Source organism: Aythya fuligula, chromosome 1 (genome assembly GCF_009819795.1).
Source record: "Aythya fuligula isolate bAytFul2 chromosome 1, bAytFul2.pri, whole genome shotgun sequence".
In the NCBI taxonomy this organism is placed as follows: domain Eukaryota; kingdom Metazoa; phylum Chordata; class Aves; order Anseriformes; family Anatidae; genus Aythya; species Aythya fuligula.
Window position 1 is genome coordinate 137,122,635 of NC_045559.1, and position 18,039 is coordinate 137,140,673.

At 36.4% G+C, this 18,039-nt stretch overlaps 1 protein-coding gene across 4 annotated transcripts in view; it reads left to right on the forward strand.

Annotated features, from left to right (window-relative positions):
- Window positions 1-18,039, forward strand: part of HERC2 (HECT and RLD domain containing E3 ubiquitin protein ligase 2) — a 110,149-nt gene that overhangs the window by 29,322 nt on the left and 62,788 nt on the right. For all 4 annotated transcript variants that reach the window (XM_032185444.1, XM_032185471.1, XM_032185460.1 and 1 more), the window contains exons 8-30: window positions 467-577; window positions 886-1,057; window positions 1,661-1,834; window positions 2,506-2,694; window positions 3,294-3,445; window positions 5,211-5,368; window positions 5,812-5,925; window positions 7,257-7,508; window positions 8,350-8,543; window positions 8,993-9,193; window positions 9,944-10,172; window positions 10,253-10,377; window positions 11,657-11,835; window positions 12,623-12,807; window positions 13,165-13,320; window positions 13,590-13,775; window positions 14,899-15,069; window positions 15,175-15,278; window positions 15,389-15,539; window positions 16,145-16,359; window positions 16,943-17,075; window positions 17,185-17,312; window positions 17,438-17,633. In XM_032185444.1, coding sequence (XP_032041335.1) covers window positions 467-577; window positions 886-1,057; window positions 1,661-1,834; window positions 2,506-2,694; window positions 3,294-3,445; window positions 5,211-5,368; window positions 5,812-5,925; window positions 7,257-7,508; window positions 8,350-8,543; window positions 8,993-9,193; window positions 9,944-10,172; window positions 10,253-10,377; window positions 11,657-11,835; window positions 12,623-12,807; window positions 13,165-13,320; window positions 13,590-13,775; window positions 14,899-15,069; window positions 15,175-15,278; window positions 15,389-15,539; window positions 16,145-16,359; window positions 16,943-17,075; window positions 17,185-17,312; window positions 17,438-17,633 — 3,875 coding nt within the window. The remainder of the gene's footprint in view (window positions 1-466; window positions 578-885; window positions 1,058-1,660; window positions 1,835-2,505; window positions 2,695-3,293; window positions 3,446-5,210; window positions 5,369-5,811; window positions 5,926-7,256; window positions 7,509-8,349; window positions 8,544-8,992; window positions 9,194-9,943; window positions 10,173-10,252; window positions 10,378-11,656; window positions 11,836-12,622; window positions 12,808-13,164; window positions 13,321-13,589; window positions 13,776-14,898; window positions 15,070-15,174; window positions 15,279-15,388; window positions 15,540-16,144; window positions 16,360-16,942; window positions 17,076-17,184; window positions 17,313-17,437; window positions 17,634-18,039) is intronic.

Genomic DNA, 18,039 nt, shown 5'->3' on the forward strand with positions numbered 1-18,039 from the left:
CCTTTCCACTACAGCAATATAATACAGACTGTGCATAGGGGGACAAAATAAAGATACTCACTCTGGACTTGGAGCACTCCCTTACTTTTCCCTGTTGTTTAATAACTCTTGAGCTTACCCTTTTATGATTGTTAAATTATCTTTTGAATACTGGAACTGCATCCTTATGGTGAATATCATAAAGAATATTTAAATTATACATGTGAAAAATGTGTTTTTCATGTTCTTACCATATTTAAGAGAGCTAAGGAACAGATAGTGAAGCTTTGGGCAGTTTTAAAGCTTAGTTGCCACTTTAAAAATAACCTTTTGTGGAACGTGTCAGCTTTTGTTACATGCTTTCATTGCCAATTTTATATTCTTTAAGTTTAGTGGTTCTCGGTGTTTTGTAGATGCTTTTGTTAAGCAAATATCTATTGTTTCCAGTTATTTCTTAGCTAATGGATATTGTTTGATTTTTAAATAGAGATGTGCATGGAGCTCCCAGTACCAAAGGCCCAGGGAACATTCCGTTACAAGACCAGCACTTGGCACTTGCCATATTGCTAGAACTGGCAGTGCAGAGGGGCACGTTAAGGTGAGGAGCATGAACACTGATTTTTAACCACTGCTATTGGTTTGAATGATCAGAGCAGTGCCTGTCTTCAGTTTTCATTAGTTTTGTATAATGATTGTGGTTCAAAACATGTGGACCTTTACTGTAATGCAGTGGAGATCAAACTCTCATGTTAACTAGATTGTAAAATCCATTTTTGATATTCTGACATCTACTTAAAATGTAAAGCTGTGACATCTGGTTAAAAATAGAAAGTGAGTTGTATGGATAACCTAAAATGGTTTCCCTAAAAATGCTTATTAATGTAAGACATAATCTTCCTCTTTCAGCCAAATGTTGTCTGCAGTTATGTTGTTGCTTCAACTTTGGGATAACGGAACGAGGGAAACGGATAATGAGCGATCTGCACAGGGAACAAGTGCACCCCTTCTACCTTTGTTACAAAGGTTTCAGAGTATAATATGTAATAAAGACGTGCCCAATACTGAGGAAGAGATTCAGGTACTTACATTTGACTTAGTTGGAAGAGGCATTATCTTGGTATCAAACTTGATTTCGCTGACTAAATTAGCTACAAAATTATCCAAACAAAATTTGGATTTACTTTAGCAGTAGTATTTTCCTGATGACATATATACATGCACCATTGTTGTTTGATTTTTTTTGGCGTACATTTGAGTTCCTTGAGCTAGGAGGAGGAATTTCATAGTATGATTATAGATAAACATTGTATTCAGAGCTAATGCGTTTGTGTTAAGTTACAAATGTGACCAGTTAACTTTTCTGCACATTTGGATTGTTTTTATTTAATTTTGTAAGAAGTTAATTGAATTACAACTCTTAGTGAATATTACTGGGGTTGATAAAACACAGCAAATGAGTGTTAATGCACTTACAACTTCCTATTCACAATATGGCTGAATTTTCTCAACATAAGTGTTCGGGATTTTCCTTTACTATAAGAAAAAACATGTGCCTGTTTAAATAAGCTTCTCTTAAACTTGTGCAGATACTCAGCATATCTATAGTGTATTCTGTATCTGTATGTGTAGTGGCATGGAAATATGTTGAATATTCTTCTGACTGTTCTTTTTTCCTTTTTAGCTGCTGACTTATCCTCTGAGTCCAAATGAAAGTTTTCTAAGGTATCTGACTTTACCACAGGACAATGAGCTAGCAATTGATCTGAGGCAAACTGCAGTTGTGATCATGGCCCACTTGGATCGTCTAGCCACCCCATGTATGCCTCCACAGTGTAGCTCTCCTACATCTCATAAGGTAGCTATTTGCAGAATCAAGTTTAGTAAGATACATTTCCTAAAAGTGTAACTAGTTTTCAGTTTGGAAGAATAATGACTTTTAAGATTGTTTTGTTTTCCTTTTGATTTTCACATGGTAGCTTTGAGTTGCTTAAATTTGTCTTTGGTATCTTGTACGACATTCAGAAATCTTTCAGTCAGCCTTGGAGTACAATTCTATGGTTTGGGAACAATTCTTTCGTATCACAATATTATGGCTAATTCTGCCATGTTTTGGACTGTTCCTGTTGTTTATCAGAGAAAATTCTCAAGACCAGACTTACTAAATGTTGGCTGTCTGGCTTACTTAAAAACCAACAACAGGACAAACCAACAATCAAAAAAAAAAAACAACACCAAAAAACAAAGAAACCTCTTTATATGTTAAACTTCCCATCTTGAAAGTCTACACTTCCTGTACATATTTATAGCCTATTCAGTAAAAGACTGAAAGTGATGCATGCAAGTTTTTATTTTTGATATCCTGCTAATAGGCAAGACTTTTTGACCATTGACAGTAATGACTGTCAAAGATGTGAGTATATTTAGCATAGAAAAGCTTAAAAAATACAAAACCAAAAACGTTGCTGCATCTTTTTAAATTAAGTTGCATATTTCAAAACTGTACTTACAGAATTTCTTATTTTCTAGGGATCTTTGCAAGAGGTCATTGCTTGGGGTTTAATAGGTTGGAAATACTATGCTAATGTGAGTGGTCCAATTCAGTGTGAAGGACTTGCCAATCTTGGTGTTGTGCAGATTGCCTGTGCAGAGAAACGTTTTTTAATATTATCTAGGAATGGACGAGTTTATACGCAAGCATACAACAGTGATACACTGGTGAGTTTTTTGCATATTTTTGAAAATGTGTTCTATATTATTTCATTATTTCATGCAATAGTTCTGCTTTTATAATATCTTGGAAGAGCAGATGAAGACATGCTGATTTTTCTGAGCTTCTTTGTTGTTGTTTTTGAGCTTTCAGAAGTTAAACATATCTCATTCCTGTAATTTCTGTCAGGCTAGAGGTTATGAGTATTATAATACTTGATTTCATTGCTATTCTGGCCTTGGTAGCAGCTGTAGAAATCAGCAGATGTGAAAGGAATTTTAGTTCAGTGCAGCATGCTCAAACTGTGTAGTTTGTCAGACAAAACTGCACCGTAACAAACATTTGTTGCTAAGATCTTGTTTAAAATAAACACTGTTTTCATATATACTAAAGAAGTATAAGGATGGGAACAGAATAGTTGCAGAGCATCATTTTTATCAGATTTAAATAGCAATTTGGCCTTTTCTCTACTTATATCTACTTCATTAACTTAATAGATTTGACAGGTTTGATAAGCCTTGGGAAAAGTGTTCCTAGTTATTCTCTATATAGGCAAATGATGGAAAACATAAGCGATTTTAATAACTCTATTACTTTTGGTTCACAGGGACCACAGCTGGTGCAGAGTTTAGCTTCCAGAAATATCGTGAAGATTGCAGCACATTCAGATGGGCATCACTATCTTGCTTTGTCAGCAAATGGTGAAGTTTTCTCTTGGGGCTGTGGAGATGGTGGCAGACTAGGCCATGGAGATACAGTGTATGTAATAAAAAAAAAAAAAGTAACATTTGTCAGTGTTCTGAATTCATAGTAGAAACTATTTAGTTGTGTGTACAAACGCCCATAAGAAATATTATTGAAATGTGGCATGCTACACTGAGACCATGCGTAAAAGGTGTAATATACCCTGATCATGATTTATTAAAGGGTGCCTGTACTTTTCAATCATTGTCTGACAAATCAGGCAAGTAGGAAACGTTGTTAATAACCATATTTCTGATACTGTCCGAGCTGGTAGTTGTGACTTGTTCAGCAAGTAAACTGGCTGTTAATGCTGGCATAGTAACTGACCGTTCCTATGTATGTAGTGTTCTATGTGTTGTCATTGTGGCAAGCAATTCTTGATAATGAAATTGTCATAAAGCCCATTGCTTTGGAAGTTAATGTGTTTCTGCAAAATCCTGGTGCATGGTCTCCATACCTCAGACAGTCTCATTAACAAGCAAGCGTTTTTTTTAAGTAGGCAGCTAAAGATTCATAACCTCAAATATTCTATTGCTATACAAAACAATACAAAATATAACGGATAATCCATTTTTAAAAATAATTTGATTTGATAATCTATTAAGTATTTCACATTTACCGTAAGCATTCCCTATTCAACTCTGTTACCAAACAAATTATGTTCTCTCTGCATATATTGTCTTTTTAATATTCCTATTTCTGCACTGATGCTGTCTGAAATACTTGTGAGTAGACAGCGTAGTAGTAGTTGCACTATTACCAGGCCTTTTGTTTGTGGTTTTATGAATCCATAGTGTATTTTCTCTAGGAACATTGATTCAGATGTCAGTGGAGTTGTCTTTACAAATGCGGTCGTGTTGCTTACATCATTCATTTTGCCCTCTGACACCCCTTACTAAACAATAACATTATTGTCCTGCTTTTATGTAGGAGCATTTTTTTTTACAGGGGTCCGGTGGAGGGCTATGAAGATGATTAGGGATCTGGAGGTCCTTTTTTAAGAGGAAAGGCTGAGAGAGCTGGGGCAGGGCAGCCTGAAGAAGAGAAGACAGAGGATCTTAACAGTGTATATAAAAATCTTAAGGAAGTATGTCAAGACAATGGGGCTGGACTCTTTTCATTGGAGCCCAGCAACAGGACGAGGAGCAGAGGGCACAAACTGAAACACAGGAAGTTCCTTGTGAATATGCGGAAAAACTGTCTTTACTGGGAGGGTGACAGAGCTCTGGCCCCCAGAGGTTGTGAAGTCTCCTCCTCTGCAGATACTTAAAACCTTCCTGGATGCCATCCTGTGCAACATGCTCTAGGTGACCATTCTTGGCAGGGGAGGTTGGACTAGATGACCTCCAGAGGTTCATTCCAACCTCAACCATTCTGTAGGAGTGCGTATCAATATATTTTAGGTTGTTTCTTCCCCCTGTGTTGAATTCCTGATAAGCAAGGCAGTTACTACACAAAGGTTAGAACTGTAGATGCTACATCTGAACAAATAATGTTATAAAAGATAACATTTTTGTAGTAGGCTTAAATATTTCTGAAAACCACATCATTGATTTAATTGGAAACAGAAATCATAGTTGTCAGACATCTCTGTTGCTTTGTATGTTGTTGAACAATCTGAATTTTATTTTTGATTTACAACTCTATTTTGATACCTCAGGCTACTAATACGATTTGCAGGTAGAACTGCATCAGTTATTTTCTAACAAATATGGCACACCTTTTATTACCTACTCGTCAGATCACCCTTTGTGAAATATGTCACCTTCTCTTTAAACAGCCCTCTGGAGGAACCAAAGTTGATATCTGCCCTGTCTGGAAAGCAAGCTGGGAAACATGTTGTTCATATAGCATGTGGAAGCACTTACAGTGCAGCCATTACTGCTGAAGGAGAGCTATATACGTGGGGACGAGGAAACTATGGCAGGCTTGGTCATGGTATGTTATTTGACGTCTTAAAATCAGTTGTTTCTCAATTAGCTGTTTAGTGTTTATCTCAATCTTTTATCCAACCTACCCATAGCTGATTTGAGAAGCATACATTATGAGAGGAATTGTCTCTCAAATCCACCAAGTCTTTGAGCTCTGTAAAAATAGGCATCTGGATGGAGAAGAATCATAGGGAATCTGCATTGTCCCGTTCCCTTCCTTGTGAAGCAAAGACAAGTGGGTGAAAATCCACTTTTCTTGTGGGTGAAATCCGTATTAGATACCTAAGAAACCATATGGGAGCTCAGTCATAATACTCAAATCTGAAAAGAAAACAGAACAACCCCCTCCACCCCAAAACAACGAAACACCCAAAACCAACCAGCCAAAACCAGAAAAACCCACCAAGCCTTCTTGGTTTTGCTGCTCACCTTATCTACTTTATATTGAAGGTTCCAGTGAAGATCAGACCATCCCAATGCTCGTCACAGGGCTGAAAGGACTCAAAGTTATTGATGTGTCATGTGGAAGTGGAGATGCTCAGACTCTTGCAGTTACTGAAAATGGTTAGTAGCAAAATATAACAGTTAAGCTTGACTTTTCTTGCTTTCATTCTAAAGATATGTATTTATATTGCAAATACCATGCTTATTTTTAGTGGCTTTAACTCTTTAAGAATTTGAAGCTGAAATTTCATTTGGGGAAATATATATGTGCATTTATTTTGTATGTTATGTGCATGGATAACATTTCTATGTATATGTATGCAATATACTCATTTTGAATATACGTATTTGTATTACCATTTGTTTGATATACATTTAAAAAAATGACAAATCTATAATAGACACACAAAACATTAAATATATGTACATCTGTATTTACATTTTATGCATCGTATAATTAAATAAACTCATGTCACAACAGCAAGATTTTTGAGGAGGGATGTTGTCTATGTTAACCCATGGAAACTGACAAAGAGAAGCTCCTTCTGGAATCCAGCTTCCTGGCATCCCTGAGCTAGATTCCCAATGCGAGAGATTCAAAACCTGAATTTCAGTGTATGAGGTTAGGCACTAAAGTCATCATTTGGAAATCAGGTATCTCTTGGAAGCGAATTATTCTATTAAAATGTAGCTGGTTATGGTGATATGCACAATTAAAAACCTGAAAGATTTCCTCATACAGGAATTTAAAACTGAGATTTCCTAATTATTTTATTCCTTGGTCCTGTTCTTGCTTATCAGAGTACCTTTGGGAATAGCTTATGAAAGGATGGAATGTAAGTGCTCTAGAATGTAAGACAAAACTTGGAGATGCTCATTCTTGAACTATTATTAAATGAAGATGCAGAATGACTTCATGATTTTTGATATTGTAGGGCTTAGATTAAGTAGTGAATATCGAAAGGCAGTGATAACAGACAATGGCAGTTTTCACTTCATTTAGTGAGATGATTTGAGTGACAAGAACTGAAAACAGAGATCAGCTTTCACAGACAATTTGACCATTCAGTGTGGAAATAGTATTGCAAGTTCTTAATAACTAAAGATCAAACTAGAGGCTTGATTTGTGGCATATTCTCTACTACATATGCTTTTAAGAAGGACTTTTTGCACAGTAATGAATTTTTGTGCATGTTATACATGTATTTCTGTGCTAGTTTGGTCAACATGAGAACTTTACAGATTAAGAACCACTGTTCAGAACTTTCTCATCCTTCATATGTATTTCATGAACTATTGAAAATGCATTAATAACTGATATTCCTAATTTACAATTTCAAAATTGTGCTAATTATAGAATCTCAGATTTTTTAAAAATTTGCTTGTTAGAACAGATAACTTTATTACATGAAAAAGCAGTGCAATATTTCTGTTTTTCTTTCTCTTTAAAGGCCAAGTATGGTCTTGGGGTGATGGAGATTATGGAAAGCTAGGAAGGGGAGGCAGTGATGGTTGCAAGACTCCCAAGCTGATAGAAAAACTTCAAGACCTGGACATTGTGAAAGTACGCTGTGGAAGTCAGTTCTCTATTGCTTTGACCAAAGATGGTCAGGTGTACACCTGGGGAAAAGGTGACAATCAGAGACTTGGGCATGGAACGGAAGAGCATGTTCGATATCCCAAACTTCTGGAAGGTTTGAAAGGTAATTAGCTGGAAATACTCAAAAGCTTTTTGTTGTTTTGGGAACCTTTAGCTAGGAAGTGATGATCTCAACTATACAAATGACAATACCATGTACTCTGGTGTCATATTCTATACCGTTTTCATTGTAAAAGGTAATTGTGCACATTTCCCATCATTTCTGCCTTTCCTGCCTTTAAAATTTCAGCAGACGTAGAGCTACTATGGTAAGATTACTTTAAATGCTGCTTGTCCTAGTGTTCTACTTATTCATACTGTTTTTCTCCTGTTAGGTTTGCAGGAATGCTTATTTAAAGACATGTTTTTGCATTGTCAGGAAAATATTTTTGACTAGTTTGTAACAGTGAGGGTTACTTCTTCAATGTGATAGAAACCTGAGGTTCTGGAGGGGAGGATGAGGAGAAAAACTTTCATTTCACTGTCTTTCCTAAAACAGTTGTTCATATATAAGGAATGCTCTAATAGAAAGTAACTTCTGAACTAAGGAGTATAATGTAACTTTGTAGTCCCAGTTCATGGGTGGGGAGATCTTTTAATAACCCTTTCCTGAAAAGTGATCCAAGTGGAAGGGATACAAAATAGAAGCTGTTTGTTTTGAACTTGTAGACTTTCATGTTTCTCTGTTAAGAATCTTTAAATATTCCCTTGATTTTTCTTTTACTGTACTCTTCCAATCCACTAGTAAAGCAAAGGTAAGACTATTGATGTCCATAACATGTTTACAGTTAAGTGTGAACACAGTTATAGTTAAGTATAAGCACAGTTTTCTTTCCTTCTGATATTTTTCTCTGTTAATAATTACAGTCCTTAAGTTATTTTCGATACTTTACTTTTTTACTCAGGAAAAAAAGTGATAGATGTGGCAGCTGGATCCACGCATTGTTTGGCACTGACCGAAGATAGTGAAGTGCATAGCTGGGGGAGCAATGATCAGTGTCAACATTTTGACACTTTGCGGATCACCAAACCAGAGCCTACAGCTCTCCCAGGATTGGACACAAAACATATTGTTGGAATTGCCTGCGGGCCTGCTCAGGTGAGTTTTTAATCTTTGAATTGTTAACTGCAATTTGTCTCTATATGAGACTAGTTCTGTACACTAATCGCAGTCCCTTTTTCTGTGCTTGTATGAATTCTTTTATTCCTTATTCTGAACAGATGAAGGCTTGGAAAAAAAACAAATTTCATGCAATTGTTCTGCCAAAAAGAGATGACTAGCTTTCCCTCTGAGTATTCTGAGTAGCTATATCCTCCCCACTTGCGGAGCACTTGAAGAGTTGTTTAGCTGAATGTTTACTGCAGCAAAGATAGTGAGGTATCCGGATTGGCATAATAGCACTTTGGAAGATGTGATAATGAAGTTCTTTTCTGGGATTGGTAGGGTTTTGTGTATGTTTACAGGAATGCAGGCAGAGAGTTCTCTTTTGCAGATGCGCAGATACTGCTGAAACCCATTGAATTTTGCATTTTTTTTTCTATTTATAGAGTTTTGCTTGGTCATCATGTTCCGAGTGGTCAATAGGCTTGCGTGTGCCTTTTGTGGTGGATGTTTGCCCCATGACCTTTGAGCAGCTGGACCTTCTACTGAGACAAGTGACAGAGGGAATGGATGGCTCTTCTGACTGGCCTCCTCCTCAGGAAAAGGAGTGTATGGCTGTGGCAACGTTAAACCTTCTAAGACTTCAGGTACCCTAAGTTTCTTACGCATTGAGTAGTCAGTGAGATAAATGTTTCAGTAAATTGCTTGGATGAAAATAATGGATGTAGGGTGTTTAAAAACATTTTATTTGATAAGAAAGTGAAATAAGTAGAATATCACTTCCTACTCCCTGAAATTTTGCAGCTTATGGTTGTTTTAACTTTGGCTTTCCTTACTTTAAAGCTCAGAAATATTATACCCCCCCCACCCCCCAAAAAAAAAAAAAACAAAAAAACCTCTTTTCTTCTCTTGACTGTATTTGAATGTCATTAAATATGTAAATGGTGTAGGCCTTGCATACTCAGTCACTCAGTAAACCCATTCTCCTAGGGATTGTAAGCATTTCTAAGAATTTTAAACAGCATTTCCAAGAGTGTGTCCTCTTCAGACTGTATCTGACACATGGTGAAGATATGTTGCTTTACCTAGCATAGTATAGGGGTGTAGAAACAGTTACTTATTCTTTAGGATAATTGAGAATTTTAGTTGAGAATTTCAGGGGATATGTTAGTAAGTTAGTTGATAATATTTGACTGTTAATTTAAATTCAGTTTATTTCAGCAAGCCAGCATTTTCCTTTAATTTTTACAAATTTACAGGTAAAATGTTTATATCTAGGTCAGTGAATTTAGTTGCTCTAGGACTGCCTTTTTTTATTTTATTTTATTTTTTGTCAGTTTTGTATGTTCTCTTAATTCAAATTTCCCATTTTTTTTTCCCTCTTTCTTGTCTTTCAGCTTCATGCTGCCATTAGTCATCAGGTGGATCCCGAATGTCTTGGCTTAGGTTTGGGCGGCATGCTGCTGAATAGCCTGAAGCAGACAGTCGTGACGTTAGCAAGCAACGCTGGTGTTCTTAACACAGTGCAGTCGGCCGCGCAAGCAGTGCTGCAGAGTGGGTGGTCTGTGTTGCTGCCAACAGCAGAGGAGAGGGCTAGGGCTCTGTCAGCGCTCTTGCCCAGTGCAGGTTGGTTCTAAGATGAAAAAACTCTTTGGTGCTTGCTTTTCTAGTTCATTAATAGTTTTTTTTTTTTTTCCTATTTTTAGTTTCAGGAAATGAGATGAATGTAAGTCCAGGCCGTAGATTTATGATTGACCTCTTGGTGGGCAGCTTGATGGCTGATGGAGGCTTAGAGTCTGCACTAAATGCTGCTATTACTGCAGAAATTCAGGTACGTTCTAACGGCTTTGCAGTTCTATACAAACAGAGGAAGGAGATGTATCAAGTGTCTTCTGAAGTTTGTGGAGCGATGTTATCCTCTGTTGACCTGAAACTTGAAGCCTCAGCTGGTGTTTGTATGGAAGTATGAATCATGTTCTCCTTTTTAGACAAGTGTTCCTTATTGTTGCCTGGAGTAATGACTTTAGCAACTGTAACAAATGTTTTTATAAAGCTCTGTAATAGCATAATTTTACAAACTGCTTTGTAACTTTCTGTGGGATTCTTAAGTTCTTCACTTCCCTGATTACACCCACGCTTTTCCAGCAGAAATTTCATCTGTTTTACTTAGAATTCATTCATCTTGAATTCCTTTGCAACATCCCAAATTTCTGTAGGCTCAGTTTCAGACTGGTTCAAATGTTCATCACAGAGGATAAAAAACATTTTGTATATATTGCCTTCTTCAATACCCTCAGAGGTACAACATCCTCTTTACAGACTATTTTAAATTACTGTATTTATGTATGGCTGAGAAAGCACTAATGTGCTTTTTCCTTGTGCAGTTTAATTCTTCCTAATATATTTTCTTTTTGGTTACTCTCCACTGTTGGTATATTGTGAAGTATTTGATACAGAGGAAATAGTTAATGTATTAAGTTTTGCTTTATGCATTAGTGTTAGTAATTAGTATTTTTTGTTGCATTTAAAGACATGCAAGATGTATTCTCAGCCAACTCTACTATGGTATGTCTACACTATAGTGTAGGTCTGAGATGCCTGAGCTGGCTTTAGATACATGCTGAAAGTGATCTATTTGACAGCATACAGCACTGCAAAGGGTAACTTCAGTTCCCTAAAAACAAGGTGAATTAGTCATAATGAACTCCTACGGAGTCTATAGTTCTGTAGCAAATCAAACCCAGCTTCTGCAATGGACTGGATTCATTACTTTTATAAATAGAGAGTAAACACACCTTCACTTGTAAACTGTGCAGTAGCTTCTGCCATGTTAAAGCAAATAGAACAGAAATAAATTGTTAACTTGGTTTGGTGGAAGCAAAATTTGGAGTTTGTCTTGCTTTGTTTCTCCCTCTGCCCTTTCTTTGTACACTATAATTATTAAAAAAATAAACAAATCCCACATAGTCCTTTTGGAATATACAGTATATATTTCTATATAGGTAAAAGTAACTATTTTGTTTTCATGAAAACTTATTTTACCTTAGCAAAATATTTCATCATGACAGTGGAAGTCTGTGCATTTTCTTAAACTTGTTCTGCATTTTTAGGATATTGAAGCAAAAAAAGAGGCACAGAAAGAAAAAGAAATTGATGAGCAAGAAGCAAATGCATCAACGCTTCATAGGAGTAGAACTCCATTGGACAAAGACCTTATTAATACTGGAATCTATGAATCTGCAGGAAAACAAAGTTTACCATTAGTTCAGTTAATTCAGCAGTTACTAAGGTAATTACATCAAATTTAATTTATTTTTGCATGGAAAATCTGTTAGAGAAATATTTTACAAACCAGTCAGATAAAGGATGGCTAATTTTAGTTAGCAAATGCAGTCTTCATTCTAGAATTCTAGCTCCACAGAATTCAAAGCATTGAACATTTTTCTGGTTTATATTTACCTTTATATTTACCTTGGCTGTTTTATGTGGGTAAAGTTCTCTAGCTAATTACCTGATTTTAGGAAGATTTATTACTTTAGCAGGAACGTCAGCGCAAATTTATTTAGAACTAAATGTTCTGCATCAGGGAGACCAATACTCTTTAAGTGGGGAAGACACCTGAATTCTAGATTCTTGACACTGAGAAAGCTGTGAATACATGATTAATAAGGTGCTGAGAACAAAGCTTCTTTATGCCAGCTACAACAGTTTAACGTATGGTAGGAAGAAATGATGAGCTTACTAAGAAACTTAATGTGCTTTTTCAATTAAGTGTGATGCTTACCACGTAATATAATCAGTACTGAGAGTCTTCTGAACTAGATAGTGTCATGACTGTTAAAATAGTCAGGTTATGTTTTTGTAGTGAGCGATGACAAAGATTGGTGTATTTTAAATACCTCCACAAAGGAAGCCTGACTTTTTGGGTACTATGATGCAAACAAAGTAACAACGTCCTACAAGGAAACTTTGCATAGGTTTGTGAGAAGTTCCAGCAGAAGCTTAACTTGTGTTTCTTTGGCCTGTCTTCACTGTGAACTCTTTTAAATTCTTCACAATGTTTGTATACCAATTAGGAACATCGCTTCACAGACGATAGCCAAACTAAAAGATGTCTCTCGTCGCATTTCTTCTTGCATGGACCATGAGCTTTATAGCAAAGAGAGATCTGCTTCTCTGGACCTGTTGCTCCGTTTTCAGCGTCTACTTGTTAGTAAACTTTATCCTGGAGATTGTGTTGGGCAGGTCCCTAATACATACAGTAAGTTATCCTAAAAAATATGTTCCCCCTCCCCAAAGCACTTCTGTAACACATCTTTTGCAAGATTGTAGTTTCATGTTTTAATTTGTCTTCTTTCATTTGTCAGTCTAGTTGTTGACTTCTGAGAAGTGTTTGGAAGTAGTTTCTTTAAATTGCTTTCTGTAAAAGAAAATGCCTCTTTGGAAGGCAGTAGGATCTAGATCATACAGTTTTAAAACTCTTGAGAGTTTTAGAAAAATATTTCTTTATTCAGTGTTAATACTGAGTGGCTGTGTTTCAGAAGAGTTTGACAGCTTTTGAAGACTTCCTTAAACATGACTGTGATGGTTTTCTGTGCTTTTCCTGCTTTTTATACAGGTCCTGACCTCTTAGGTGTTGGCTCTTTACTGAAGAAATACACTGCTCTTCTGTGCACGCACATCAGTGATATACTTCCTGTGGCAACCAGCATCGCTTCTGCTAGTCATAGGCATTTTGCAGAGGTATCTCATGTTGTAGATGGAGATTTAACAGGTAGGTTTTTATTTATTGTCCCCCTGTCGTTCCCTTCCACAAACCAATAAAATGTTCTTGGAAGTGTTAAATGAGTGAAAAAGAATCTACTTAATATTTTGGTTGGTGTGAGAGAGAGGGGACAAAGTTGATGTAGAGAAGAAAAGAGCTTTGTACTGAAGAAGTAATGGAAAGTAGAATGTGTTGCTTGGTGATTTACTTCTGTGAAGCTATTACCCCAAGTCTTTAATTAAATCTGAATATTGGCTCTGTTTTTTTTTGTGTTTTAGGCATTCTTCTTCCAGAACTGGTGGTTTCTATAGTGCTGCTACTCAGTAAAAATGCTGGATTAATGCAGGAAGCTGGTGCTATCCCTCTGCTGGCTGGCTTGCTAGAACATCTAGATAGGTTTAACCATTTAGCCCCTGGGAAGGAAAGAGATGACAACGAGGATCTAGCATGGCCAGGAATAATGGGTATGTGCCTGAAGCATCTGTACCAACTTATTTATATTTTCATAAAGTAGCTATGTAAAAACAATGACTATTCGTATGAACACTTCTTGGGAAGGGAATTGTGTTTTACAGGACAAATTTTTATTAACCAGTATACAGAATTTACTAGCAGAAATACTGCTGTATTTCTTAAGGAAGTAAATTCTTAAGGAAGTTACTTGTAAAGGTAGGATTAAGCAGAGTATAAATGCAGCTTTTCAGAGAAGTAGTGCACTTTATGTAGTGTTTTGCATAAGTTGCAACATCCATTTAATTTTTCCATTTTGAGAGTTTAAAGTTACAGTGAATACACGAGTACTTCTCGTGTATACTTCTATGCATTTTGTTACTAATTCTGTTGGCATTTCATAACAGGCTGTCTCTGGGGTGAGAAGAGAAGCAGAAAACATGCATTTCTAACTGAGCTTTTAACTGGTGGAGGGAGGAATGAAACACATGGTCAGCATAATCAAACAGAGTGAAATGTCACACTGATAGTGTGTTGGGGAGAACAAAAGCTATATGAAAATTCAGTTAGTGGTCTAAAAGAACAAAGTGAGATGGAGATGCCCACGTGAAAACCTTACTTTGATCTTTCTTGCCTAAATGAAATTACATTTGTTTTGAAATAGTGTATTGATATGTAGATTGGAAGACTTTCCGCATGTGTAAGTAACTGCCTTTTTAAATAAAAACGTGGACTTAAACTGAAATTAAATAAAAATCCAATGTCTTGCAGGCAAGCATGTAGTAAAACTGAAGTAATTTTAAGGGAGAACCAAACAGCAGTAGTCTGCTAGAATAGTTGTACTGCTCTACCTCCAAACAAAACAGCTGTGTAGTTGGGTAATGTCAGGTCTATTGCAAGGTGACATTGAAGATTACTGCATAAAAGAATACAGCATTTAGACAACGGAATTGCATGCTGTGTATAGTGGGAAACATCGATATTGAAATCAATTTTGACTTCTAAGCATGTCAAAAGGCAAAGAGCCTTTGAATAGAAGTGAAGAATTCAGTTATGTGACTGTTAAAAGGATGTCCAGAGAAACTTTGCTTTTTCTATTTCTGTTAATAAATTCTCTATTCTTTTTTATACCTGTAGGTTCATTTTTTACTGGCCAGAGTTGCAGAAATAATGAGGAGGTGACGCTTATACGTAAAGCCGATCTAGAGAACCACAACAAAGATGGAGGATTTTGGACAGTAATCGATGGGAAAGTGTATGATATAAAGGACTTTCAGACCCAGTCTTTAACTGGCAATAGTATACTTGGTGAGAATTAGCATCTGAATTAAATGCACAAATTACTTCTGTTTAAAAATAGATGGCATAAACAGGCTTTTAGATGCTATTCTGACTACCTCATTCTCTCATTAGCTCAGTTTGCAGGTGAGGACCCAGTTGTTGCTTTGGAAGCTGCTTTGCAGTTTGAAGACACAAGGGAGTCAATGCATGCCTTCTGTGTTGGCCAGTATATGGAGGTAAAAATGTTATAATAGATGCACGCTCTCTTAAGTAAAGTACTGCTTTCTTTCCAAAATCCTTGTTGGAGCTCAAATTCTAGCTTTCAACTCATCTTTCTTTTTCCCAGCCCGACCAGGAAGTGATTACAACACCAGATCTCAGTACTTTGTCATCACCTCTAATCGACACAGAAAGAAATTTGGGTCTTCTCCTTGGACTGCATGCTTCCTACCTGGCAATGAGTACACCACTTTCTCCTCTGGAAGTTGAATGTGCCAGTAAGCAAAACTTCATGTTGCATTTGTCAAAGCACACCAGAAAAGGCCAAACTAACAGAACATCTTCAGTTCTTCAGAGGACAGTAAAACTGAAGTTCTGTATTCCTGATGTTAATTACCACACTCAACGAGGCCAAAGAATTTAGCAAGATTTAGATAGGAATTATAATATAATTTTGAACAATTGCATATTCAGAATTTTGTAATATACAAGGTATAGAGAATTTTCAAAGAGAAGGATATCTAACTGGTAACTATATAGCACAGTTAACTCACAGTGGAGTACTCCAATAAGAGTGCCTGAAGTATCTGGTGCTGGATTCTTCCATGTTGAATACCATTATTTTGTGAATAGAGGATATGATTCCATGTTAATCCCAGAAAAATGGCTAAGGCCTTCTCATCTGTAAACAGGTGGTGACTGCCCTGTTACTTGATTGTTTCTTAGTTGTAGATTCCTTTTTCAGTTGAAAAATGTTCCAGCAAATGGAAGAGTTGCTGAAACTTCTGTTTGGAGCTGTGTATGCATTTCGTTTCCAGGATTTGTTGAGTCTCAATAGCTTAAGCTTTCATCAGAATACAGATTTGTGTCTTCTTTATTTTAGAATGGTTGAAGTCATCTATCTTTTCTGGAGGCTTGCAAACTAGTCAGATTCACTACAGTTACAACGAGGAAAAAGATGAAGACCACTGCAGTTCACCCGGGAACACAACCCCAAACAAATCAAAACTATATTCACATCGATTAACTCTGAGTGACCATTCACAACCCTTTCTCCAAGCTATTGCAGATAATAATATTCAGGATCATACTGTGAAGGTAAGCCCTCAATTGTTCTGTTTAAAAAATAAAATTGCTGAGGACGTAGTGGTGGCATGAAGCAGTTTTGTTGGTGCAGATCCTCCAAAAGTTACAGCAGAGCAATTCTGAAATAACTTTTTCTATTGTCTCTGTGAAAGGAATGATTGAATACTATTAATGGATAAGAATTAACTTGATATCGTAACAGTACAGTTTTTTCTTTTGAATTTTGGAGTGTAGAACTAAGTATTTTAAGTGTATTCTTACAGAACAAATAACAAATGCATTACTTGTGATATCAGGCTTCAGTAGTATTGACAGACTGTGCTCACTTCCAGTTATCCAGAGATAACAGTAGCTTCATTACCTGTAGCTGTGTTAGTCTTTTTACAAGATGAATGATACAAAGTGTTTTATGTAGTATTGGGTTGTAATTACCATGTATTTAAGTAGTTGTGTACTGTGTGGTGTCTCTGATTTCTGAGTACTATCTAGGTCAGGTTGTGTAAACCAGTTATTTAAATGCTGGCTGGAGTATTTTGAATCCTTTTGATTGTATTTAAAAACAAAGCTAAATAGTGGCCTTTTTGTGTTTTTGTAGGACTTCTTGTGTCAAATAGAGAGATATTGTAAACAGTGTCACTTAACGACACCAATCACATTCCCTCCTGAACATCCTGTGGAAGAAGTAGGACGTTTGTTATTATGTTGTCTTCTGAAGCATGAAGATTTGGGTAGGTAGGCTTGTGGTGTAGCTGTTCCAGAATACGTTTTGTACTGGTTTAAACTCTACTACTCATGATTTTGGAAATGCATGTTCAGAAATTGTCTTTTCCCATTAAGGTCACGTGGCATTGTCTCTTGTTCATCCTGGTACCCTTGGAGTTGACCAGGTAAAACATAAAACCTTACCAAAATCCGTAGTGGATGTGTGTCGTGTTGTCTACCAAGCAAAATGCTCACTGATTAAGGTAAGTCTTTTACGTACTGACATTTGGATTATTTGAATTGTTTTATTTAAAAAGTTGCTTATTCTTTTTTTTTTTTTTTTAATTGTATACCTCATAGTGATTTAATCTTTCAATGTCTTTTATAGACCCATCAAGAACAAGGGCGTTCTTACAAGGAAGTTTGTGCTCCTGTCATTGAGCGTTTGAGATTCTTATTCAATGAGCTACGTCCTGCAGTTTGCAATGATCTCTCTATAATGTCTAAATTTAAACTTCTGAGCTCCTTGCCCCGATGGCGGAGAGTAGTTCAGAAAATAATTAGAGAAAAAAGGAAAAAGAGAGGTAAGGCAACATTAATATTGTTTTTTATTTGAAAGAGGGAAAATTAAGCTCATTCTAAAGTTTACTGCTCTTTTGTTAGCTGAAACGTCAAAACCTTGCTTTCTGTTACATTTCCATGATTTCAAAACCAATGGTTATACATCAGTTCCCAGGGCAAAGGCAGGCAGATGAGGGAGACAAGCTTAGGTGAGGCATGCTTCTTTGAGTTCCGGCATATTAAAATTGCTGGTCCTGAATTGGTTTTAGTGCAGCTTAACCAGAAGTGATATCTTATTAAAAATCATGTTGTATTAAAGCAATGTGGTCAAACATTCAACTGTTCAACTGGAAAGCAATTGTGTGATGAACACTCAGGTGCTTTTGAAGTTTGCCTTAAAGATATAAGCATATTGCAGATACTACCAGA